The sequence below is a fragment of the Archocentrus centrarchus genome, chromosome 16, assembly GCF_007364275.1.
Source record: "Archocentrus centrarchus isolate MPI-CPG fArcCen1 chromosome 16, fArcCen1, whole genome shotgun sequence".
Classification (NCBI taxonomy): domain Eukaryota; kingdom Metazoa; phylum Chordata; class Actinopteri; order Cichliformes; family Cichlidae; genus Archocentrus; species Archocentrus centrarchus.
The window spans coordinates 6,549,025-6,575,693 of record NC_044361.1 but is presented as its reverse complement, the minus strand read 5'-3'; the positions used below and the strand labels follow the sequence as shown (position 1 = coordinate 6,575,693).

Here is a 26,669-nt window from a genome sequence, read left to right as displayed (position 1 = left end):
CCTTCAAAATAAAAGCACGCGAGTTAAAGATTTCAAAATCAAGTATTTTTCTCCTCTGCTGTGTAATTTTTGGTTGGGACAAATGCGCCTGTCTCCAATATTGGGGGGGACACGTCGCCTCCATCCCCCTGGGTTCCTACGCCTATGCCTCTAGATCAGATATGGAATGCATTCAACTATGTCATGGACATAGGTTTACAATGTGTATCATATTGAAATACATTGTTTTTCAATGGGCTGAGACTGAAACAGCAATGCATCCCAAAAAATGAATATTCAACTTCAACCTTTCTGTATTAATAACGATTAGGCTCAGGAGACAATGAAGTGGTATGAGGGGGGCCCCCAAATCAAATTTCGCTTAGGGCCCCTTCAAGGCTTGGGCCGGCTCTGGATCCAAGCAAAAAGTATATTAACTAGTAACAGAGTAAGGAAGGTGACACAGGCTGACAGGTTGTTTTTGACAGACACAGCGACATGATAAATACCATACTTAGCCAGCTAGCGATAGCTAAGTATGTTTGGAGCTGGTTACAAACTAAACTATTGTAACTGCTCATGGAAACATACCTTTGTCTTTTTCTTCCTCCAATCTTCTCCTTTCCCTCCTCTCTACCTCAGGGGGACAGCTCCTTTCTATTTCGTAGCTTCATCTACAAATGACAGAAACTGACGGACCATCAGGTCACCTGACTTCACAGTCAGTCAGCAAGTGGCCTACTCATTAAATTAGTGTTGTTACAATTGTACAAATATGAGGAGGTGGGATAGTTTTTTCTTTCTTTAGGACACTGGCATGTTAAAAAAGAATAAAGTTTCATCACAAATGTAGGTGAGCTTGGGGCCCCCCTGGTGGTCAAGGGGCCCTATGCAGCCGCATATGTCGCCTATGCCTTGGGCCGGCTCTGCCCACAACCCTATGACCTCCTCCACCACGATCTCTCTCTGGGCTGTCAATGACCACTCTTTCCTGCAATCAAAGGTGAGATTTCAGTTCCATCTGCATTGCTGTTACTGTCATGGTCCTCCAGTCTTCCTGTGCTAGCTCGCCTATTGTCTCTCTCTCCTCTCTGTGTGCAAGTGTGGATGGCTATGTTAACAACACTTTGTGTTCCAGAGGTCCTTCTACGGCTTCCACTCTGCAGTCTGCACACCTGGGATTAATGAACTCACCTGTTGGAAATTGCCTGATTAGCGGTGTGCTATTTAAGAGGAAAGAAGACCTTCAGTCAATGCACAGAATCCTGCATTATTTAGAGATTACTGAGAGTGTTTTTCTCTGTGGACTCTTCTGGAGCCTTGGACCTGCTAAATGGGATTCCCTAAGCTGCCACAATCTTGCATTCGGCAAATAAAGACTGTTTTTTATAATGAGTCTGTGTTTTTGGTCCCATTCGCATCACAGTTCATGGCAAATGCAAATGTGGGGTGGCTGTGGCTAGGAGGTAGAGCAGGACTCCTACTAATTGGAAGATTGGCAGTTCAATTCCTGGCTACTCTGGGCTGCATGCCGAAGAATCCTTGGGCAAGATACTGAACCCCAAGTTGCTCACCGATGCAACCGTCGGAGTATGAATGTGTGTGAATGGTTGATAGAAAGCACTTTGCTACAAAGGACGTACCTGGGTGAATGGATCCAAACGTGTTGTATAAGCGCTTTGAATGCTCAGAGTAGAAAAGCGCTATATAAGAACTAGTCCATTTACATCAGTTATAATACCAGTAAATTATGGAGTTTATCTGTCCACTAGGAGTCAAAACAAACATATTCTAGCTTTAATTATGTGAAAAGGAAGAAGGTATTCCCCTTAATCTCTATGGTGTTTTTAAATATAATAGTGTACATCAAGTCTGCAATGTTGAATATTAGGATTTATAATTAATATTAGGATGTATTTGTGCATACAATATTTTTTCTCCCACTTACATTCATCATCAGCAGAAAGACATGACACACTGTATGGGTATACAAAACAATGAACTGCTCCCACTAATACTGAAAGCACAGGTTTTATTTATTCCTATAAGGTACACACTGGCCAGCTTTGCGGAGTCTGCATGTTCTCCGCATGCTTGTGTGGGCTCTCTCCCACAGTCCAATTAGCAGCTCTAAATTGGCCACAGTTGTGAATGCGAGTGTCTTTCTCTATTTTTGACTTTCTATTGCATGGCACTGAACAGGAGTGGCCCTCCAATCTCATTGTACATCCTGTATAATAACAATAAAGGCATTCTATTCTATTCTCTATTCCCTGCTATAGACTGTCCAAAGTGTACCCCATGATAGCTGGATAGGCTCCACCCCCCCCTCCAAGACACTGAATTGGATAAGCAGAAGAAAATGGATGGCTGTATATAAAATAGGATGTTCCCTTTGTCCTTTACAAAAATGGCAGAAGTAATAATAGTAATAATAAAACATGGAAAACCACAAACACATTCTTTGTGTATACAAAAACCAAACCATGCAAAGAAAACTGAAGCCACAAACATGCATGTCTGAGCTGTCATAAAGACTTTGAGTGATAACTAGTAAGACATGTATTATGACAGGATCATGATGTTCAGGCAGTATAAAAGCTTAAAACCTTTCTTAAAATTCATTTTTTTAAATCCCTAAAAACAAACAAAAAAAAAATGATGAAGTGGGATTCCCTTTTCCCGTCAAGTTCAACAAGGTTTCAGAGCCACCAGCACAAAGTTTCTTGGAGAGAAGTTTGGGTTGAAGAGAGGAACTAGCTGACTGTCCACACCTGCAGGGAGAGAGTCAAGGTTTTAGGTGAATGGACAGACTGCACAAACAATCATAATATTTAATATGTGTGACAGCATCAACTGGCTCACCATTCTCCTGGAGGTAGATCATCCTGTCCAGAAGCACCATCGTCTCCACCACAGGGGCGAGCAGTAGGGTCAGGCTGAAGTACACCACCACCCTGCCCTGCTCCTTCAACATGGTCTCCACTCTTACTGGGTCCAGGGGCAACTCAGGAGGCAGGCTGACCCGAGCCAGACCCAAACGGGCATATCTGGAAGGGATGAAGGGTTGAAGGGGCTAAACAATACTATAATGTGGGCATGCACTAGTATTATAAATTTCAGTGACCCTCCTCGGGTTGTACCAATGATTGCTGCATTTTTGGACAACTTTGGCTATATCAGCTGGAATGACAGACCTGCGTAAATGCCTGGTGGCTACAGTTTTCACTCACTCTGTAAAAGGTAACAAGTGTGATTTCTTGATGGTCTGGATTCCTGCCCTGCGAAGATCTGGCCTCGTGTCTCTGATGAAAGTCTCAAGCATCGCTCTGTAACAGTGCGTCCTGAGTAACTCGCTTCCTTCCCTGAGTCTCCGCACATAGTCCTCCACAGCGTGACATGCGCCCTCTCGGGCCTTATAGGATAACTGATGTCCCGGCAGCCCCCACACCCAGGAGCTCATTGGGTACCCAAACTCTGAGCAAACTGACTCCTGACTTGATGTTGGTGGAGTGGGTGGTATGACCAGCCCCGGAGGGGTGGGGTTTTCTTTGGTGGTGATTTTCATGTAACAGCATGCCACTGAGGTGATGCCGCGCACATACGGGCAGTTGACAAAATGGCGAAGGAGGGTGGCACTGAGGTCACCGCAGGCATGGAGACCAGTCAGGACAAAGTCTGGATAGCCTTGCAACCTGACTACCTCAGAGTTTACCCCCTCCTGATAGACAGACTGAGTGCATGAGCAGCAGTTTTCATCAGCTAACTCCTCTTCAGACTTCTTGTTTGACTTTTGTTGCTTTGACAGTTCAGACTCTTGAGATTTAGCATCAGAGTGAGCATAAGAAGTCTGGATTACATGGAAGCTTCCCTGTTGCTCAGAGCCCCGCAGTTTCTTTTTGCTGGGTCCAGATGGAGTTTGGGGACCTTCACTGACACAATCTGCAGCTTTTAGCTGCCTGATGAAAGACTCCCATGATGCCTTGGGGTTTACCCAACCTGCGACATGGTGAGGAGAGGAGTGTGCAGGAACCTGAGTGGACAAATTCTAGGGAGCAAAAGATACTCATTAATATTTATGTTGACATATTCTGTGGTAAGAGGTGAAACTTAAATAATCAGCATTTTTATATAATTAATTCAGCAAATATAATCATAATAAAAGCTTTCATTCATCAGGTGCACATAAACAAAATTCCAGATGATTGGTATTTGTTGCCCTGCATCTGCTAGAGGAGGAAACCCCCACATTTTGCTAAGAATGTGCACAAATTATCCTAAATGGGGTAAAATCAGTGTTTACATGTTGTGTCTGCTGCCACCAAGTGGCCAAAAACAGAAGCTTCAGGCTAAATCTTGCTGCTGAATAGATGCTGCACATGAATTCACTCTGCTTCGCCAAATCAACAGTTTACTTCTTATTTACATGTTTGGATTTCCTTATGACTCCCAGGAAGCTTTTCTTGACAACAGGCATTAATTCGTGTTTTTTTTAAGGAAAGGAATGGAAAAAGTAAATGTTTGAAAACCGCAAATCATAATAAGAGGCAACAGGAGAGGATTATGCACAATACTTCTGTGTTTTAGTAACTTTACAGGGAATTTAAAGCTCCCTGAGATGTAAAGTTTATTCATAAATTAACAATGTGCGATAATATTAGAAAATCACAAACCTTTTTCTGCTTCTCCTTCTCCAATGCCCACAGTAACTGTCCATCAAACTTGGATGCCATGGTAACTAGGGTTTGATCAGCTTCAATAGCAGTCACAGAAAGCCCAAGACCAAAGGACAGGAAACGAGTCAGATGACCCTGGTTAGGGCAAAGATGATCAGTGTTTACTGCGGCACAATTTACTGCTTCAGTTCAATTTATGAACATATGGTTTTCATTTTTTTAATCCCTTTGAAAAATGTGCCTGAAAATGGATGTTACAGACTTCTAACATGGAACCATGAAACCTATTTTAATACCTATTGTAATTAAAGTGTTATCTTGGCAATTATATTGATGTGATATACTTACGTGTTAAAATGCTGCTGAGATTTAAAATAAATAAATAAATAAAAATAAGCATGCAACTCCATAAGATAATAAACTACTGAAGCCTGTGAGTGATACCTGCCCAGAGCCCACATCCACCACTCTGTTGCAGTCAGTCTGGTCACAAAGTTGTTTTACCAGCTGGAAATAAATATGAAAAAAACAAATACTCAAAGCACTGTAAACGGAAAAGCTAAGATATGTTAAAGCAGCCACCACCACTACCAATAAGCATACGTACCATGCCGAGCTTGCGGATCTCATGCTGTTTCTTGGGTTTAACGTGCTTTCTGAAAATGTGCCCCAGCAAGGAGCTCTGACTACGATTTTCCAGGAACTCCTCAGGCTTCACTGACCCCAACACCCTCTGTCCCTCACTCCTGCTCTCTCTGGGAAATGCCAGGGCATGAGCTGTGGCACGGAAAGCCAAGAGAGACAGAGGCCACACCAAAGGATATCTGTAATGAGAACGGTTTTAGGTAATTAATTACCTAATAAGGGCATTTTTTTCTTATTGCCATGATATTCTGTGAAGGGACCAAACTGCAAACTGATTAAACCGATTTAGATATTTGTAACTTTGCTTTAAGTATGTGTAAAGGGTCTAACTACAATCCAGTAGTACCTCCTGTCTTCATTGGTGGCATCCAGCAATAGGTCTGCAATCTGTGGATATGACAGGTCCTGCAGCACAGGCTGCCAGCTACTGGGTAATGTGTGCCACAGATCTTCTGTGAAGAACTCCTGTAGAAGGAATTACAAACTGATATATATACTCAAAAGGGTTGGATTTGAATCCAGCTGTTTCACTGTGTAAATAAAGCTTGATATACCAGACTTTACGGTCATGTAAGACAAAGTTTTCAGAGGAATCGATACAGTCCTGTGAAAAACTAAGTACACCCTTACTGCTTCCACAGGAATTAAAAGGGTAAGTAGCAGCCACTCAGTGCTAATCAAATACACTTGATTAACTGATCATCAGCAAGCATGACCACCTCTGTTAAACCAGAAGTTTTGGCAGATAGCTGGTCTGGACCATTCAGATGTGTGTTAACACGAATCCACAATCTTCCCAGAAGTGGATGTCCCAGAAAATTCACCCCACGGTCAGACAGTGCAATGCTCAGAGAAACTACAAAAACTCAAGAGGTACATCTCAGACTACAGGCCTCGGTTAGCATTTAAAAATAAATAAATAAATACAAAAATGACCATGCTAAAGATCATTTCCCCTGAGACACTCACTGTGGCTCAAGTTTAAAAAAAAAAAAAAAAAAAAAAAAAAAAAAAAAAAAGTTTGGAATTAAAGTTAATATGAAAAAAGGCAAACTGACAAGAAGACAACAGCACTTAATTTGACAGCCCGAGATGAGCAACTCACTGCAACTGTCAAGCATGGCAGTGGAGGGGTGATGATTTAGATTTGTTTTTATCCACAGGACTTGGGCATTTTGCAGTCATTGAGTTGACCATTAATTCCTCTGTACACCAAAAAATTCTGGACTCAAATATGAGGCCATCTGACAGCTAAAGCTTGGACTAAACTGGGTCATGTAAGACGATGATAATCTGAAGCACAGCAGTAAATCTACAACAAAATGACTGAAAAAGAAAAGAATCAATTTGTTGCAATGGCCCCGTCCAAGTCTAGACCTTAAACTGATCTGATCTTAACTCAATGTAGTGAAGCGATGTTGTAAAGAAGGTTGTGCTAAAATTCCTTCACAATGATATGAGACTGATAAAGTCATACAGAAAATGATTACTTCAAATGAGTGTTTCAACAAACCACCGAATCATGGGGTATACTAAGATTTTCACAGGACTGCACATGTAACTATTCACAGGGTATCATTTTATTGTTGCGAGTGATTTCACTGATCTACTTGTCTCACAAAGGCGCATGATTAGTGAAGAGGAAATCTCGAGAAATGTATGAAACAATCTAAGAAACGTGCATAGTAACATTTAGTTTTAGGGACCGTGTTATTTACTTCTACAAAACATAACAAAAACCCACTGGACGGGCCGCAATCTCCAGAAACAGATATCGATACGCACAATTATGTAGGAGTCGGACAGGTGGCTGTACTGAGACAGAAAGGTGGTGAGTTTCTTGGCCAGCTCTCTCTGCTGCTCCGCTGTGAAACTTGGTGTAAACATCTCCACATCCTGGAGCTAATGCTAACGCGAGTTAGCTCGTTACCGCTTCTAATTAAGACCAAGCGTGACTAAAATACCAAAGCTCTCTCCATAAATTACAATTATAACGTTTACACTATTTCCTTTTAATTCCAGAACGTGAAAGTTGCTTTTAGCCACCAGCTTGTTTCCGTAGCTAACTGCAACTTTCACGTTTACAGTGGAGGCGCGATACGTTTAAGCGCTCCCCGTAATTTCAGTTGCAGCTGGACGCAGATCCTGTGTGGCTAAGCAGAAGAGAATTTTAAACTAGTGTAAAGAATACTACCAAAAAAAGTTTAAAGACTTTGAGTTAAGTAATATTACTCAGCATTACTGTGCACACCAGTTGTAAAATCGCTTATTATTCTAAAGCTTTTGAAATAAAAATAGATAGCCTTTGAGATACCAGAGATAAAAGCATTCATAGATTCATAGATTATTCAAGCTGGACAAGGGGTACCGAAAGGCAGCATGCCCCGGATATAGATCGTATGTTCCGAGCAGGAGGATTCGTGTTGTTCACGTGTAGCAGGTCTGGTTTTATGTTTCTAAAAGTTAATTTTAGACATTTCCTTGGAGGGAACTCATCGGTATCGACCTACGAATGCTCATAAGCAGGAAGAGAATCTGTCCGTTGAGAGAGCCGATCACCAAGCAGTATTTGATACCCATTGTTAGCTTTAGCGAGCTAACCTTAGCAGTTATTAGCTAACGTTAATAAACGCATTAGTAGCATTTAGCACTGTGAAACTGACAAGGTGCTTTGATTCTGCGACATCTTTCAGCCTTTTGTTAATCCCATATAGTGTTATTAAGATTTAGCCTGTATTTTAATCCAGTTTAGATTTAGTAGTGTTGACCAATATCCAACCGACTATACATTACACAGTGCTATCAAATCGGAGAAAAGAAGTTAGTTGAAAAAGGGAGGCATCTAATGTGGAAGTCTGGCTCAATACTAATGCTTACGATACCAATCTGGCATTGTTTTTCTGCTAGTCGACTGGACAACTCCCAAATTGATTTAGTGGTAAGGAGAATAGCATAATGCTAGATGAGGATGTGCTTGAACTACGTGATGTAGACCGCCAGTGTGCTAGACTGCTAAATTCAGAGGTACTGTTAAACTGGCCACACATTTTATCTGGTGCGCAATAATCAGATACTGAGGTTTTAATTCAGCCCCATCTAACTCTTTGGTGACATCCTTTCATGCTCTACAGACCTAGAACATGCTATTAATGTTGGTAATGCAGTGCTTTTGTTTTATTTTTTATTATTGTTTGCACTTTTTTGGTGCATGGAAACAAATAAGTGGATGCCCCATTTACTTGTAGCTAGAAAATTCTTTGAAAATATTTGCAGGTATATTCAGGCATTTGTCTTAAATTCTGTCTCTAGTTAGAGGTCAGTCATTCATTAAACTCTTGCAAATCTAGGCATTGTTTAATAGTGTTGTTTCCCTTGCAGGATGAAACTTCTGAACTGGACTACAACCAGCAAGGACCCGTTGCAAGACTCCAAATAAGCTGACCTACAAAATTATTTTGACAGAAAGTGCATGTTTATAAAACTGTTACATTTGATGTGAACATGTCAGACATTTGGATTAACTTATCTCTCGATGGCACTGCGCAGAAGAAAGCCCGAAAACGAAAGTCAAACAGGAAAAGTGAGTGGCTTTGTAGAAGGAGACACAACCATGGCGCAAAGGGCTACAGGGAAGATAAACATAAAAGCAACCAATATAGGCAAGACTTTAGACAGAGGCAAACTCCACTTCAGAATGGAGCTTCCATTAAATATCCACAGCCTCCCACTTCCACACAAAACACAAGTTTACCGTGTCTGGTCAGCCCAGCAAGTGCTTCTCACAGTAGCTCTAGGCCTTCAGGATCCGCACACACCAAGCCTTCCTTGACTTTTGCTGTGAAAAGCAAAGGCAGTGATGAAGAAACAAAGGAACCCCAAAAAGCAACAGCCTTCAGTCCTGGTCCCTCAGTATCAAGCACTGATAAGCCTGTCGCCACTTCATCAAGGAACCCCAATAAGTACGTCGCTATTGACTGCGAGATGGTAGGCACAGGACCAAAGCGCCTCAGTGAGCTTGCTCGCTGCAGTATAGTGTCCTATGAAGGAGATGTGATTTATGATCAGTTTATCAGGCCTGCTTCAAAAGTCACGGACTATCGCACCCGATGGAGTGGCATCCGACGTGCTGACCTCATTAATGCCACACCATTCGCACAAGCCAGGATGGAGGTGAGAAAACTAAACTTTTTTAAAAAATGATTTACCGTGAATAATTTCTCGATCACTCAATTATTTTCTTAGCATGTTTTCACTGTGTAAAATGCATATAATCAAAAGAGTTATAGGAGAGAGGCACGGCCAAAAAGTCTGAATTGAAATGTGAGGGAGACTCACCAGTCGCAAAGATGGTGGAAGAGGTATCAGGAGTCTATTATAATACAGGGTCCTAATGTCCTAAAACAGTGTTTGAATTCTTGAACATTTTAGATTCAATGCCAGTAAGCATTCTTCCATATTTTATTTCAAGTTCCTCTATTTTAGGATTTGATTTTGCAGCCTCTGTTATATAAACCATATGCGTTTACTCTATATAAACCATATGAGTTTAGCAAGTAAGATGTTTTATCTGCTGTTACTACAGATAATGAAGCTGATTAAAGGAAAGGTGGTGGTTGGCCATGCTGTCCACAATGACTTCAAGGTCATCGGCTACTCACACCCTCCTGAACTGATCAGAGACACTTCCCAAATCCCTCTCCTCAACCAGAAGGCCGGTATTGAAGGGAATAGGTGCACCTCACTGAAGAAGCTCACTAAGGCCATCTTCAACCGTGACATTCAGGTAGGACAAAGTTATCTGTTATGGTCGAGTAGAGAATAGAAGATGTGTACAGTCAGTGGAGGTAGTTTAGTAGAAGTGCCAAAGAAAAGCACTAAATGTATTGTTTGTCCCTCAGTTGAATTCAACAGTTTTGAACTTTTAAGACTGCATTTTTGGTGCATGTGTGAGGAACAGCTGTGCTTTTAAAAAATAAATGAATAAATACAGCCATATACCCTTTGTGACTTACATAGCAGAGCTGCATCTCCAGCTGGTTCCTCATACCATGGACAGGCTTCAACTTCACTGTCTTGAACTGCAGCTTGTAACAGTAGTCACTGTTCTGCGCTGCACCCTTGGTGAGCTCAGGTTATTGGCAGCAGCTCTCCACCTGCTGCAGGTTCTACTTAGCGTTATCCTCGCTGAGAGCTTAGATTTTAGATGTCTGTAGCAAAAGAACAACTACCATCACCAACTACAGTCGAAGACAGTGGCCCTAGAGCCTCTCCAACTGAGAAACAAGAAGCTCGAGACAGCTGAATTACATCCCGGATTGCCACAACAGGAACTTGATCAGCCTGCTCATGGAGAAACACTAGATGGGAACAACCAGAAGTTGCTAGTTAGCAGCAACAGAACTTTGAAAATAAGAGCTAAGGTATTCTTTAATTTTAGATTAGTCGTGTCTCAGACAGATTGGAGAAAAAAACAAAACAAAACACTCTTGGTGACCATCCCAACTGGAGTCTATATGTAGAAAAAGTATTTATAACATTGCCAATGCAATTTCTAATATTTCCTTGTAGATTTCTGACTGATTTCTTGGTGTCAGAGCTGATTAAACCACTAAATTACTAAAATAAAACAGAAACCCCCAAATCACCCCCCAAAAAGCAACCAGTGGTGAACATGGGTGATTGCAGGTGGCTGATATGGTCATCCATTTGCTCAACCCTAGTCAGAATGGAGTAGTGTCAGAAAAATGTTAGAGAAGGACATGGTTAAACCTCTCTGAGATTTCAGAATCCACCCATCCCAGCTGGATAGATCACTGAATGCCCAGCAAACACTTTAGGCAAGTCCCAGCTTTATATCAGACTTTATATGGAGCACTAGCAGATTTTTCTGTGCAAAAATTCTGAAATTAACGAGTGTACTTATTTATGTTGGTACGAGGGCGAAAACATGAGAAGATCCTTTTAACAGTTTTAAAATCTGCCCCTTAGAAAACCGGAAACCCACACAGGGCATTGCAGATCTTTCCTTATTGAGCTTACGAACCATCAATGACATTTACATAATGGCCACCTATAGTATGTCTGAATGACAGTAAGCCTTTATTTAAACAGGGATGAAGTTAGCAGTGTTAGATATTTCATATATGAAAAAAGGCATTTCACTGGTTTGCCACAGACGTGACGTGATTTTTGTACTTTTTTCATTAGATTTTTAACAGGCTGTATCAAAGTATTTCCAATCAACTGTTCATTATTTCAAGCTCTTAGCTGACTAGTTGTCACACATTTCAGATATTAATGTGACTTTTAGAAAGTACATATTTTTGTTTGTGTTCCAGGTCTGAGGAAGAGCATTTCAAATAACAGTTAATGTTGTGCTGCATTACAGAGAAACAGAAAACTGTAATCATCTTTAAAATATACATTTTACAAGTACATACACGGAGCTGGCTGCCTTTTAAAAACACAGACATGGCGGTGATCCTGAATGTGTTACATCAGCCAGCAACAAGATTGTCTAATAACTGGATTTCCTGGCCAACATGTATGCTGTTTACTATTTAATAGACAGGCTCTGCATCTCCTGCAGAGTGTTTTTTTTTTTCTCCTCTGTGCCCAATCTAGTAAATAAATATTGCCTGACTAGGACTGTTTGTCTTCCATTAAAGTTTTGTCAGCCATTAGGATGAAGCCTTAGTTTTACATATGTAAATATTTACCTTAGAACTTGTTTGTTTTGAGTTCTTTCTTTCTTTTTACCCTGAAATTCACTTTGCTCATGAAATGAACTGATGAATTTAAACTGAAACATGAATAGAAAAACAGTTTTTCAACTGGAAAGTTAATATCATGTAAAGTCTTCATAATTTAAAAAATGTGATCATCATGCAGTTTAACATGTCCTGTCTTGTGTCCTCAGACTGGGAACAGAGGCCACTCCTCTGTGGAGGATGCTAGAGCCACCATGGAGCTTTACAAAGTGGTGGAACATGAGTGGGAGAGGCAGCTGGATGCCAACTCAGAGGCCAGGTAGTGCCAAGTTGGGGTACAGTGTTTGATATGGCGGACGTGGGGTTTGGACTTTGGGAGTTAGTTGTCCTGTTGACGTGTGAATAACGAAACCAAGAGAACTGAAATTACACCTGATAACCTTCTACCAGCTGCCTGAATTTTAAAAGTGTACTGTTGTCACTGAAAAGGAAGAATTGGAATTGGAGAGCAGAAACTTCTCCAACATCAATTTAAGCTTGATTTATACTGCTGCATTAAATCTTCCTTAGCCTTACATGTAGCTGGATGTCTCAGAGATGTAGGCCACAGCAACTGTGATTGGCCCACTTGGTAATAAAATGCTGTCTTAATATACCTTGCACAAGGATAATACCTGCATGACACAAAATTAACCTTGCTTTCTCAAAAAGCTAACACAATAGTCAGTTTTCTGCCAATGCATCTGTATGTCTTCTTGTTTTTAATAACTATGACAGTCTGGGTATAGACAGATGTTATGAAGAAGACATACCATCCAAAGCCTAAAGTGAAATCTGTGGGTGAAAAACGATGGTAGACGTATAGCTACTAAGGGGGAAAAGCTTTTTTTAAACCCCATTTTGGGGCAAGTCAGCAAACTTTTAAAACAAGTTTCATCAGATATGTCTTGTGATTCTGTACATGCAGTTTTTATATCCAGGGGAGCATTGAAATTGAGGTTAATTTAGATCATGCTTGCACATAACTGTATAGGTAAGTGACCAGAGGTGATTGCTGAGTGGTGGGGCTTGTTTTTAGCAGGACATTGGTATGGAGGCAGTTGCTTTTGAAGTCTTTTCAGGTGAGACACATTGGTTCACATGTAAAGATGCAAACAGCTTCATCAGCCACTGTGGTGTAGGTTCTGCAGAGATTCAGTGCAGGACTATAAATCAAGCTTTAATTGCAGCAGTTATTCTTTATCAGGGTTATAAACTGTGTTCAAATGGTGCTCCTGCCTCTTGGGGGCAGTCATGTCTTTGCTGGAACATTAGTACGTGATGTAAACAGTTTCTACCTTTTCGCAAGGTAATTTTTTTTTCTCTCTTTTCACCAAATCAGCACTCAACTGCATTTATCCAGAGTCATGTATACACCACAGTCAAGTATTCTTATCTTTTCACCTCGTGCACACCAGTGAAAAAGAAATTCAGACCTGACTAATAGAGCCCCATTAGATTTCAATTAAATAAGTGTAAAATTGATTAAATATGGTTCAGCTTTACTCAAACAAAGAATTTTATTCTGGATAATAGGTAATAATTCTTGAAAAAACTTAAGTCATAAGTCATGCATGTAGATTTTATAAATGTGTTTTAATGTCTTCACAGACCTCTATAAAGCTCGCATTGTTAAAGCTGTTGGTGTTATTGCAAAATTGATCAATATTTAATTTCCACCACAATTAAAAATTATTCACGTGAATAGACTCCCATTCCCCAAAATGCAGATGTTTTGACTTCAGGGTCCTCACTGTGAGCTGCTGCCTTGATCTTCCTCTCACCTGTTGCAGGAGTGTCTGAGTGTCCCGTTAATTATCGATTCTCTTTCCAGCCGACAAAAGTAAATGTCTGAATTTGAGAAAATGAAGTGGTGATGTTCTGGGTTTGTGCAGTTTCCTATGCAATGACTGTTGAAATATGTTATCCACTCTGCCTTCATTGTGCTCATAAATTCAATAAATCATTACAACAGTAATTTTGTGGTGTTACAATAATTGGTGTTATGAAGCCAACACCACTGAGATAATTCACACCATCAAAGTGAATGAAACACTTTAACTTTTACATTTTAATCACTCAGTTTTTGAATTTCTCAGTATCTCCACTGACAACAGTGCCATCTGTCACCAGCTGAAGTACTGAGAGATGTCTGTATCACTTTGTACTGCTCATATGTATCAGTGAGATGTAGAAACTTTACAAATGGCAGCACATAAACAGCTCCAAATATGACCACACAGTTAAATCAGGACCTCTCTAAAACCAATTTCCAGCTACCATTTGGAAATTCTAAGGTCATAGTTGCGGTTCTGTTGTATTAGGCCGTGTCAGTGATAGTAAGGTGTACTCCCTCCTGTGTCTCAGTGCCGAGCTGTTACTTATGCGAGTTATTAAAAATCATTAAATTCAGAATTATTTTCTGATTGTGTTAGCACTGCTAGCACCGCTAAGCAATACATTTCGCTAGTTGAGTGCTTGGTGCAACAGCCTTTGGGAGGATGAAGATGGTCTCCATATGACCAAAAAACTTTAAGAAATTTGGGGAAATTTTGTACTCTGGTGTGTGCTGACATGACAGGGAAAATTTAGCGACAGCAAAGGTGGTGGTACAAGTATAACTACTGTGGGGGAAAGCATCTGAGTTTGTACATAAGTCTTAAGTGTGTAACTTAATTATGGTATTGCAAAGGAATTTCAGGCTTGACTGATGAGTCTATGAATGCAGTTTTCCTGTCACAGTGGCCACAGAAATTAAAGTTTCAAGATAACTTCCCCAAAAAGGTGCCTGGAAGTGTTTGATGATGTCTGCCCAGTGGCAAAACAACTTCTTTTAGAGGGACTTATCTGGACAGCACAAATGAGCTCTGTGGTAGGCCCTGGTACATTGCTGAGCAAGAGGAAATGCATCAGTTTGAAAAACGGATGCCTCACAGGTCCTTTGTTGGCAGCTTCATTACCCTCCACAAAGCAGCAGTCTCAGCATCAACCGTGAAGACTCGACTCCTGGAAGCTGGCCTCGTAGGCAGAGTTACAAAGAAAAAACAAAGACATGTCTGGCATGAGCACAAGTTTGCAGACAGTGGACAAGGAAAATTTAAAAAGAAAAGAAGGTTTAGGTGATCAAAAGAAGAAAATTTGTGAGACTTGGAACAAATAAAGTGTGGGAGTGCTTGATGCCATTTGTCAAGTATCAAGGGGAAATGTAAAGGTTGTGAGATTTGTATGTGATCAAAGGGATCATGAACAAGGAAAGTTCTGACTGTTTTGCAATGTGGATTTTTTTTTTCTCGATTGGAGAGGGTTTCCTTTTCCAACGGGAAACGGGATCCAAAACCCCAAAATATGCAAGAAATATTTGAAGGAGAAACTGTGAGCTGGTATTCTGTTTATAATGGAGTCAAGCCACTGGATCTCAACCCTACTGAGCAGTTATGGGAATCAGCTCGCCATATGGTGCATTTATATTCTGTCAGTGTTGTCTGCAGCTAAGTCATACAGTTGTTTTTAGTCCATATATCTTGTCTTTTAATTTTATGGATGGATTTTTTGACCAAAGCAAAGTTTGAAGGACAAAACTGTGAGTAATTAAGTATTTAATTTTAACAATTATCAATCTTTATCTTTTAAATTATTGAATATATTTTCTGTACACTTTGCAAATCATTTGAGTTTTTAGTGGAAAACGTGTGTGATATTCCAGCACATCCTGCAGATGCATAGAATTGATGTGGCATCTAAAACAGGAATTATTTTGGCTCTAATGCCTCACCCGTACAAGGCCTGATCACTGAGCTGTGAGACTACTTGTTGTGTTACTTTGTGTCTCAGAACTCGTCTACCTCTTTCAAAAATCTTCTGAATGAGCAGAACTGGATCAAATGTCAGATCTGACAAAACATGTTAATTTCCTGTTTTATTGAAGACCAGCCTTTCCACAGAGCACATCGACAGCTCCATCAACATATTTCTGCTCTTCAAACTTCACACCAGTATGCTGGTGCAAGCGTACGATTCTTCCACAGTCTAATGCTGTTCCACTTTGTGTCCACTTTGGCAGCGTTTTGTCCTTAAAGGTGAATGTATCAGCACTTTTTCTCCCCTCCACTGTGAATTCAACACCAGCAAATTAATTATACAGAATGCCATCCTTTCTGAAAAAAGCAACAGCAGCCACAACTGCTGGAACAGAGAAGCTCATTAAAATGGTAGGAACACACCAAACGTCACAGGCAACACTGCACAAACACTAGCAGTGATTCACCAGCACTTTCTAGGTCTTTGCTAGAAAATCTCTACCTCTACATACCCCAAGATACCATGCTGTCACGTTCTGAGATCTCAGCAGCACAAATTTATTGGATTCAGCACACATCCGCTCAGCTCTAAGTGGGACTAATGGTAATTTAATAGCAGCAGTGGATCAAATATATGTGTAATCTGAATGAGGTGGCTTAAAATCCACAGATAACTAGAGGGGCACTCAGAAGGTGCAGTAAGCCTTGAAGATTAATTATCCTATCTTGCAATTTTAAATTTATCTGTATCAATATTTAAGGTTTCTTTCACAGTTTCTACCAGTTTTATCAAATTTTGCTTCATGATTTTTCTGACAGGAAAATAACACTGAATACATATTTAATTCTTCTGCCAAGGCTGAACACCAGGCTGTGCACATCCCTATTTATTCTACGGAGCTTTTCATCATCTGTTAGCTTATTGCTTTGGCCTTCCAGCTAATAAACATAGCTCATAAACCTTGTATCTGGCACAAAAAGAAAAAAAAAACAAACCAAAACGTAGGTAGGCAGCCAAAAAATTGGTTAAATGTTTTTTTTAATTCATAATTTTGTTATTCCTTTTTGTTATTTTGTTGTTTTTGCTGCCTTACCCTGTTAAGAAGGCAATTAGTAATGTAACTATTTAAATATCTTTCTTCAAACTTATAACATTTTGTTACTCCTTTTCATTATTTTTCAGCAAATATTTTAAACTGAACAATTAATCTCAAAAACTTATTTTTCTTATGTTTGATGTACATTTCTGTGCTGAAAGCATTTTCACCCAATCTTTCCTCTGCACAGTGATTTCACTGGAAGATGAAATTTCAAACAAAAGAACCAACTGAGAAACAATACTCAAAATATGAGTGTATACCACCAAATGAATGCAACTAGTTCAGATGCACAGAAAAGTTGTCCCAGTTGCCCTTTTTCATCGCTTTGCAACATACAAAATCTTCAGATGTAATCAACATTTTGTTTACTAACTATAATTGAATTTAATACTTTATTCTCTGTAGGTGATTACAGTTACAGAATTTTTTTTTTCTTTTCCTTACTCTGATGCATGTCAATAATTATTCGTGGTACAAAGTACCAGCAGTAAAAAGGATGCTGTTCACAAACATTCACACAAGTCAACTAAAGTCCTACATTTAAGCATTTTGAAATGTGTTTCGACAAAACAGCAAAAAACTGAAATCACAGAGTAGGATAAATGTGCCTGACCAACACAGAAGTAGTAAGAGCTCTGGAAATGGCGCCACCACTCCGCTCAGCCTTGCTGCCAGTTTTAGTAGGACTGCAGTGTCCCAAAAAAGCAGTTTCCCCATAGACCACCATAATGAAATACACCAGTCAGCCAGGTGGAATGAATAATATTGATCATCTTGTTCTGCTGGGAAGCTTTGGGTCTTGGTATTCATGTGGATGTTACTCTGACGCGTATCATCCATCTACTGTAAATATTGTTGCAGACCACATACAGCCCTTCGTTGCAAATCAACATGTGGTTTAATCCATTCTCCAGGTTATCCCATGCTGTTTATCCCCTCTTAATCTCTTTGTGTACGGGCAGCAATGTGAATACTGTTTTTATTGCCTGTTATTAAACTCAAGCCAGAGCTTTAAATTAAACTTTGGGTTTTCTTCTGTAGCTGCGTCGTGCTTAATATTTTTTAAAATGCTTCTTCATATTTGAGTCTGAATAACCATTTCAAATGAGAAACAACTTTTGGCGCACTGATTCTTTTACTCATTTTGGCCTTTGTTAAATGTGATTGCACATTATTGATTAAAGCTATTCCTGAATTGTGAAATTAAAGAAGATTAAGTGACCACCTGCTGTATTAATAAGGACTTAAAATATATGAAAGAGCATGGCTGGTCTCATTAGACAATACATTATAGATTTTATGGAATTTTTTGCCCCTGGGGTCAAGTTATTGGGAGCTAGATTTTGCAGATTATCCTTTCCAGGCACATATCACACACTAAACATATTAGTCATGGCATGGCCTCAGCTTTGTGCATAATTCAGTTTTTATTACCAATGGCCATGCCATTGGGAATTTGTCCATTTGGCAGATTGCTACAGTACATACACTGAGTTGGTAGCAGGATCAGCATATGTGGAAGCATAGTTTCCTATACTGTCATGTATGTGGGTTATGAAATGGAGAAAATGGAAATCTCTGGAACAAGCAACTTTTTACAGTTATTAAAAACATATTTAAAGTACATTAGAAGTTAAGGTACAGGCAGTATCAAATGCCAGTCACTCAGTGTATCTCACATACATGTACCCAAGAGTAAATTCAAAGATGTACTTTACGGCTGCTCCTCGATAAGATTTATAGGTCTCATAGATTAATTCAACGTGTAAAGCTCCACTAATCAATATGCAATGTGAACTAGGTCATAGTGTCAAAGACCTAGACTTTGGGTGGAAAACAGTCATGCATTCACAGTCACTGCATTCATGTGGAAATTCCTGAAATTCACTGTTTGTGTATTATTTTATATATATATATATAAAACTTGTTGATGATTTTAGATTTCTGATATGAAACCAGCAGGTAACATGACTTCAAGCATTTGTGGGCTTGTAACGTGTTCAACTCACCAACTGAATATTCGACTGCTGAACTTATATTTAATGTCACAATTACAGTCCAGCTCTGCAGCTCTTTAGCCTCTTGCAGCTTTAGTTTTAACATACACATTACTTCATGGCTCCACTTCGTCACTGTCAAGCTCCTTTCCAAAATAAAAATTCTGAGAAAATGCTTTAATAAACACCAAGTTAGCTAGTGAGCACTTAAGCAGAGCTTGCATGTAATTGACATTCAGATTGCCACTGTTGCATTAGTTGCTAACATTAATTAGTGGCCAAAGCAAAGAAACAAACAAGAGCAAGTCAGATATAAATCATTATGCAAGAATACTAACTAATTATATTTTAAGATGATATCTTGTAATTGTGACACACAGTTTGAGAAATGAGATACAGATCTCCTAATATTCTAACATAAATCATCAGAAAACATCACTTTTTTCCATCTTTGGAGATCCAGACATGATTGCGAGTGTTAATGTTTCGAGCCTGGAGCTGAATGCTAATGTTCTTGAGTCTGCTGGAAGTGTAGATTGGACTGTTGGCTTTAGCCCTGACAACTTAATGAGGGTATTACATATTAGAGCTGTTTATCAGCTTGTTGTGGAATTGTTCTGTCCCCTAGTGCCCATAAAATTCAATTATTGCCTTTTTAACAGTGCAGACTATAGGAGAAGGCACATTTTATGTCATGCTACAGCTGTATATAAACACCTGGGGAGTGAAAAGAGGTGAGTGCTTGGTGTGGCACATGAAGTCCTGCACTAAAGGATGTTTCAGGGTCACCTGATGCAGCCCTAACTATAAGCTTTATCAAAAAAAGACAGCTTTGAGGCTAATCTTAGAAGTAGAGAGGGTGTCTGTCTGCTGAATCCGGACTAGGAGCTGATTCCACAGGAGAGGGGCCTGAAAGCTGAAGGCTCTGACTCCCAATCTGTTTTTAGTACTGTAGCCTGCAGTCTGAGAAATAAGTGCTCTGCAGGATAACATAATACTTTTTAAGATGTGATAGGGCCTGGTTATTCAAGACTTTGTAGAAGGATTTTGAATCAGGCCTATATTTTGGATTTAGCAGGGAGCCAGTGAAGAGACGCTAACGTTGGAGAAAAATGATCTCGCTTTCTCGTCCCTGTCAGGACTCCCCCTGCAGCGTTTTGGATTAAGTGGAAGCTTTTTCTTATTTTTTTCAGGAAACTTTTTTTTTTAATAGAAAAAAAAAACCCACGAGAATAATGAATAACAATACTCCAGCCTAGAATTAATGAATACTTGAACTAGTTTTTCAGCATCAAATTACAGCTTGGGGACGTCCCGCTTATGATACCGATAATTGTCCTCATTTGTTCACTCCTCAGCAGGAGGAGGAGGAGGAGGACGGAGTGGGCTGGGGGGGGTGTCTTGGTCTTTTTAAAAGCGCTCTCATCCCAGTTTCTCCTCTCGCCTCCTCCTCCTCTCATCTTGGCGGAACTGAGAGCCTCCACTTCTCTTCTGCTGATCACTAATCGCTCAGTCGCTTCAGCAGCGAGAGGCTTCTGGAGGAAACCGGCAGTAACACCTGCACCTGTGCTGAGGCTTCATCGAGAGGAACTTCTGCAAAACCAAGCCGAGAGTAGACCGTGTTTAAACATGAAGTAAGTCCTTTACATCAGTTTCGCGAATTTCATTAGTCCAAAACCCGCCAGCAAAATGATGCTTTTAGGTTTTCGACTTCTTCTCGTGTTAGATTCATTATAAGCTTCAGCCTTTTACCTTTCTGCGCATGCATTTCATTTCTAAACAACAGCGTTATCATTTGTCTGGTAAGAGTTTTGTTAAAATTTATACTTTAAACTTGAATTGCAGAACAACGATTGATACCGTTCGGCTTCGCTTGTGGATACAAAGTAACGCGCTGACAGCATCACTCAACAGCCTCCACAGCATCATCATGTTGCCACAGAGATTTTACTGACAGCATGTGCAGCGCTGGAAGTCACTGAAAAATGTAGCAATACCAGAATGTAAAAAAATACTCCTTCATTGTAGGTGTAGGCTAAAAGTACCCAAAATAAAAACATTATATTTCAGGTATGAAAAGTAAAAGTCCTCATTTTGCAGAATTACTGCTTTCAGGCTGTTATGCCATATTTCTATTGTCAGTATTTTGTTATTATGAGAAAAACAGATCTGGTGGGAGTAAATATAAATGCATATAACTTGTAAATAAATATATAAATAAACTCATAAACACTGACAAAAAAGAAGCATTTGCCAATGGAAATAACTGTGCCATTAATATGCAATCAAATGGACCAAACATAGCATTAAAAATATTTTAGTTATTTCCACCTTTTTGGAGACACAGTTTTACAGTAATTTAGTTTAGGATTCAGATCAGTTGCCTCCTCATTAGCTGTAAGAACTTCACGTATATTCAAAAGAATGTATAAGTGTTTGCACCATTCTCCAGCAAACTGCATCTGAAATTATATGTTTCTCTACAGTGCTGAATTTTGCATTTTTACATCCACGCTGAATGACAAGAGTTTGGATTGTTGTCTGGTCGTTTTCCTGCAGGTGACTGTTTTCATGATGCACAACAAATGATCAGAAGAAAGTCAGCCTCATCACCACTGTTTAATTACGCAGACCTTAAAGCAAACAAACAAAACAAAAACAGATTGCAGCACAGTCAAATTTGATGATGCTGTTTATAGAGTAAGCCATAAATCTCACTTGTTAATTATGAGAGTCTTATTATAGATGGGATTTAAGTTTTAAATCCTGAATATACCTGTCTCTATACCTTATAAGGCAGCGAGCACTTGTTCACAAGAACCTCATGATGTACTGTGCTCTTCCTCTAAGTCATAAAAGCAGCTGATTATGAACAGCAGCACTAAGTCTTTTCTTGTCAGAGTCCTATTTACAGGAATTCAAATAAAGTATTATTCCTCCACATTCCAAAACCTTTGATTTAAACTTGGGCAGTTAGCTGGGAGTTTGCAGTCTAGAAAAGAGAGGCAAAGGGGCCAATTTACATATTAACGACTCAGTTCAATGTTCCACAGTCAAATCTTTTTGATACCAACAGCCCATCCTTTATGCAGAATCAATTTCTTACTCCAAATTCTAAACTAGTGGATACAGTGCTCAATTTCTGGAGTTCATTGTTCTCCTGTTAATGTGCAAGGAGATGGCCATTATTACTGCATCTGTAGGAACCCAGCACATAATAGAGTTTAGAGAATGTAATGGCCCTTCCTGGCATGTATTACCTGTCTTATGTAAGGACCAAGGTTTGACTTGACTAATCTGTTTGTGTTGATCAGCTTTACTTTTAAGATGTTAATTCTAACATCATGAAAGGCATCACATTCTTGGTATATATCTGAATTGCTTTCTCCATTTTTTTAAAATTGGAAATTAGCCATGGTGCAGGAAAGTTCATAGACAGCCTGCTTGTAAATCATGTTGTTCATTTCTGTTTAAGCATACAGAGAGTGGCGTTTTCCAGTGAAGTAAATTTTAACTCAATTAGCTGTGGGCTCTCAGTAACTGATAATCCAGCTGGCTCTCAGTGGGGGCTGCAGGCAATGTGGGTCACTGCCCTTTCCCATAACTTCAAAAGGTGTTGCTTCTCTAAAGCGGCAGAAAGTTTCCATCTCCTCTGAAAACTATAGAAATGTGTGCAAACCAACGCTGTTGTGTTTTTTTTTTTTTTTTTTTTTTCTCACCCTGTCTCACGCATAAGCCTTTAAAACTCACAGCAGATCTGCCTGATCGGCTTGGGGGGGGGGCGCACAGACTACAACACACTCGCGCACACAAACTCGTGCATACAAGTCTAACTGCTGCTGCAGCTAACACCCAGAGATTTGTAGCTTATGGCTTTTGTCACTGCTTTAAAAGTTTTGCCCTCCGGCGCACAGTGTCAGCGGCTAACAGCTAATAAGACGCGGCTGCTGCCTGAGGCTGCCTAGTGAGCCATTCCAAATCATTCCTGTGAACTTAACATCTCTCTCAGCACTCAGTCATGCTGTACGGAGCTTTTTTTCTTCTTTTCTGCCACCTCTATTCTCTCTGAGGTCTCCCTTGCTTCCAGCCCCCCCCGGCTGCTTCTTGCTTCCTGTCAGATTGTGTCTGTCAAGGAGGGGGGTTTAGGTTGCCCCTGGAGATGGGCAGGCTGAACCATTCTAGGTGGCGTGATGTGCGAGTGGTGGGCCGGAGGGATGAGGATCGGCTGAGGGGCAACAGCAGGGTAACTGTGGTGGTCCTTTCTGTGAGAAAATGGAAGGGTACAGTGGAGGTCAGGTTTGGCGAATGGCAAGTAGTTTTTGAACGCATTCTTAAATCTGAATGACAGATGCAAAAAGAGGCAGTTTTAGATTATGTGGTGAAAGACTAAGTGTCACTGAGTTCCTTTGCTTTTATTAATTTTGAATCATTTAACAGATTTTCTTTTAAAATGCGAAAAATTTCTCATTCCTTATCAAGTCAAGTTAAATTTGTTTTAGTTTTTCTTTTCAATACAAATTTTGCTTCATAGGGCTTGAAAATCTAGCATCCACATTTTATATAGAGTTGAAATGTCACTTTCACCTCTTTATATCCATGATCTCATTCTTTCTGCCACTACCCACAGCCGGTGGCCACAGGTGAGGGCGGGAATGCAAGACCTTGAGATACTTGAACTCCTTCATTTGAAGCAGCAACTCATCCCCATCCTGAAGTGGGAAATCCACACTTGCCACACCCTTAGTCTTGGAGGTGCTTATTCTCATCACTGCCACTTGTAAAGTGCTGGAGGTCATTATGTGATCCTATTAGCAATGATGAACTTAACAGGGCCGCATCATTCGCAATAGTGAAAACAAGATCCTGAGACCACAGGACCTAACCCTCTTAAACCTAAACCCTTTCTTTAAAAACTGCACACAGAACTGATAAGAAAATGTTTGATATAATTTTATAGCCTCTAAACTGTTAGAATTCAGCTATGGAGATGAACCAGATGAACCTGGCACTGTTGTCATGAACACTGAGTGTCTCAGCATGAGAGTGTCAAGCTTGTGAGTAATTCAAAAGGTAGATTTTCCTTGAAATTCACAATGACAGAAGCCTTCTCTGGCTAGCATGTTTCTGGTGTGGCTTCAATCTGCTGTCTCATATATATGTGACAGCATGAATACTCCTCTACTTTAATAAAACTAGCTGTCCACATCGACTGGGCGAGAGCTGCTGTGTTTCTTTTTTGCAAACACTTAACTTTGGCTACCGCTAAAAAGATGCAGCAATGCAGTCAACCAGTTTGCAAAAATGTCAGCATGTGCGCTGCACTCAGCTTTCTACTGGAGCATCAGGCCTCTCATCGCACACACGGGGTAAAGTGAGAAATGGGCCAAACTCTCACAAAGCTGGTGCAGTCCTCTAAGAATGTAGTTCAGCCCCTCCACCTCCTTCCTCCCTTCCAGCCTCAAATGACCTTTCCTGGCAAACTTAGCGGTCAAACATCCACTCTATTGGCCTTCACTGCATTTCCCTCAAGGTGAAGTCACTGACTATTCAGCCACTTGTGATGCCTGTCTTTGCACTTGTGTTGTTGCCTGGGATGTGTCCTTCGCCTGCAGCAGAAAGAAAAAAAAAAACACCTCTCTCTTATTCTTTCTCATTTTCTCTCTGTTTCTCTATGGCCTCCATGCCCTATGGAAATGTGGTCATGGTGGACGGCTACACTCACAGAGAGCAGCAGAATCTTCAAGTGATTCAGACAGATAGCTGATAAGTTTAAAAAGTAAAGAACAGTTAGAAGATTGCCACAAAGTTTTGTGTCAAATTCATCAGTTTCACATCAATGTGGTGTAAAGTTAAATAAAATCAGCATGGGAGATGACAGGTTTTCCCTTTCATGTAGTTACTGCTTTATTTATTCATACTTGCCCAACTATTAAAGAAGTTAATAATGTTATATCTGCAGACCATTTGAAAAGAATATCTCATTATGTAACTATATTCAGTTCTTTTCTTTCTGTAGAGCATTTTCAAATTCTTAATGCTGTTTTTGTCCATTTGAAATCTGACTCAGCCACATCTCAGATTTTATCAGCAATTCAAGCAAATGTAGTGTTGTGTGTTATGATTTCAGCTTATTTAATAACAGTAGATACATTGATAAAATGCATTCTAGCTGACAACCCAGTTATATTTGTAAAAAAAAAAAAAAACAGTGTAATAGAATAGACAGACCTGATGAGATGAGATTACATTTATTTTTGTTTTTGACTGCCTTAACGTGTCCTTAAGGTTGATCGCAAAGTATTTGCTTATCAAATGTACTGCACTATGAAATCGTGCATCTGCAAAATTTCCATTGTTAGAATTGCTTTATTTCTGTTCAGGTTGGAGATACTCAAGTCAGCCAGCCAGGTGAGCTGCCTAATAGACTAACGTGTATCAGGCACCAGTGGAATATTTCATTCATGCAGCTAAGTTTACACTATTTTTTTAGCGGGCCACCAAGTGCCCATACAGTACAAGTATTTTTTTTAATAAATATATTGTAAAAAAGTGCAATAGTTTGTGTAATAGGATCGACAAACCTGAGTCTCGTGCTTTGTATTTGTGGCCAGCCGGCCTTGGCTTCAGTGTCCATGCCAGTGACAGATGGGATTTCTTGAGGAGCAGCTGCTGGAGCCCCTCTTTTATATTGATGATGTACCCCAAACAAAAGCAGGGGACAAGACTGTGTAGTGGAGATCTAGTACAAACATAAAGCTGCATAATATAAAAATAATCAAAGTCAAATAACAGGTAGTTATTTTAAGCTGTTATCTAAATTACGTTTAATTTCAGAGACATTACGTATGATAAATATTGCTTAGAAATTTTGCTGCCTTAACAAAAATACAAACAAAGAAGAAGTGATCTCTCTCTTTTTTATAACGTCTCTGGAACAAGTGCCTTAGTTTTGTACTAAAGAGCAGAACCTTAAATGGTTAAAGTGGAGCATTATTTACTTCAGCTGCAGAAGGTATATTTATTTGAAGCCAGCTTATTAGTATTTGTAGTTCTCTTCCATTTAGTTTTCTATTAAACAAATAGTAAATGACCTCATAGATATGTTCATCTCAAACAGATACAAGTCAGTCTAGCAAAGAAATCTGAGGTTACTTCATAATCTTGCCCAGTGGCTGAATCAGCAGAGCTCAGGTTCAGTTTAGTCTAAATAGGCAAGTTCATCTATCAGCTAAAATAATTAAACAAAATTTGTCTGATATTACAGATAAATATAATCAGTAGAGGGTTTATAACATTAAATATTCTTTTTTTTAACCTCACCTTTCAATATCACTTGAAGTTGAAATTTGAAGATGCCCATAAATATGTTTTTCTACACCGATTTCAGATTGTATAGCTTTACAACTGTGCCAACACTGTGTATATAATCAGCTCTACACACTCTTATCTTATGTGGAATAACAACAAACAGAAAAAAAAGGATTTTGCACAGATTTCAGTCACAGTACAGAGAAGAAGTCAGCTGGATTTTGGTTTGGCAGTGATTGTGTTTTGAATCACAGTTGATCATCATTTGTACCGATTCAACCAGGAGAGTTTTAGTCCACGCCTTTTTACGTGCACTTTTGTAATCTTCATGTAGGATGCTAATGTTTCTCAAGGGCATTGTTTCTTATACAACAGATTTTTAGTGTATGCTGAATTTCACTTTTGTTTTCTTTTGCCC

At 39.7% G+C, this 26,669-nt stretch overlaps 3 protein-coding genes across 4 annotated transcripts in view; 2 read left to right on the top strand and 1 right to left on the bottom strand.

Annotated features, from left to right (window-relative positions):
- Positions 1–1,926: 1,926 nt before the first annotated feature.
- mettl25b (methyltransferase like 25B) lies at positions 1,927–7,391 on the bottom strand. The gene is made up of 8 exons (XM_030750140.1): positions 7,086–7,391; positions 5,647–5,765; positions 5,263–5,479; positions 5,100–5,162; positions 4,653–4,790; positions 3,213–4,027; positions 2,845–3,029; positions 1,927–2,753 (listed from the first exon to the last, which is right to left on the bottom strand). The coding sequence occupies exons 1-8, from the start codon at positions 7,185–7,187 to the stop codon at positions 2,671–2,673; spliced, it is 1,722 nt and encodes a 573-aa protein (XP_030606000.1). The 5' UTR covers positions 7,188–7,391; the 3' UTR covers positions 1,927–2,670.
- A 272-nt stretch (positions 7,392–7,663) lies between these two features.
- On the top strand, positions 7,664–14,027 carry isg20l2 (interferon stimulated exonuclease gene 20-like 2). Of its 2 annotated transcripts, none has more exons than XM_030750928.1 (4): positions 7,664–7,740; positions 8,679–9,470; positions 9,883–10,083; positions 12,220–14,027. In XM_030750928.1, exons 2-4 carry the CDS (start codon positions 8,802–8,804, stop codon positions 12,331–12,333), a joined length of 984 nt encoding a protein of 327 aa, XP_030606788.1. In that variant the 5' UTR covers positions 7,664–7,740; positions 8,679–8,801; the 3' UTR covers positions 12,334–14,027. The 2 variants fall into 2 exon arrangements, with proteins under 2 accessions (XP_030606788.1, XP_030606789.1); XM_030750929.1 differs by lacking the exon at positions 7,664–7,740 and adding an exon at positions 7,790–8,238.
- Positions 14,028–20,390: 6,363 nt separating this feature from the next.
- bcan (brevican) overlaps positions 20,391–26,669 on the top strand; it is a 30,502-nt gene continuing 24,223 nt past the window's right edge. The window contains exon 1 of the mRNA XM_030750950.1: positions 20,391–20,577. Coding sequence (XP_030606810.1) covers positions 20,573–20,577 — 5 coding nt within the window. The 5' untranslated portion in view covers positions 20,391–20,572. The remainder of the gene's footprint in view (positions 20,578–26,669) is intronic.

Coding starts and splice junctions, on each gene's coding strand:
- isg20l2 (XM_030750928.1), top strand. CDS start 8,802: ATGTCAGACATTTGGATTAACTTATCTCTCGATGGCACTGCGCAGAAG. Junction 9,471..9,882: donor TCGCACAAGCCAGGATGGAG/GTGAGAAAACTA, acceptor CTGTTACTACAG/ATAATGAAGCTGATTAAAGG. Junction 10,084..12,219: donor TCTTCAACCGTGACATTCAG/GTAGGACAAAGT, acceptor TTGTGTCCTCAG/ACTGGGAACAGAGGCCACTC.
- mettl25b (XM_030750140.1), bottom strand. CDS start 7,187: ATGTTTACACCAAGTTTCACAGCGGAGCAGCAGAGAGAGCTGGCCAAG. Junction 4,791..5,099: donor TGGATGTGGGCTCTGGGCAG/GTATCACTCACA, acceptor TGCCCTAACCAG/GGTCATCTGACTCGTTTCCT. Junction 3,030..3,212: donor CACTTGTTACCTTTTACAGA/GTGAGTGAAAAC, acceptor CATCCCTTCCAG/ATATGCCCGTTTGGGTCTGG.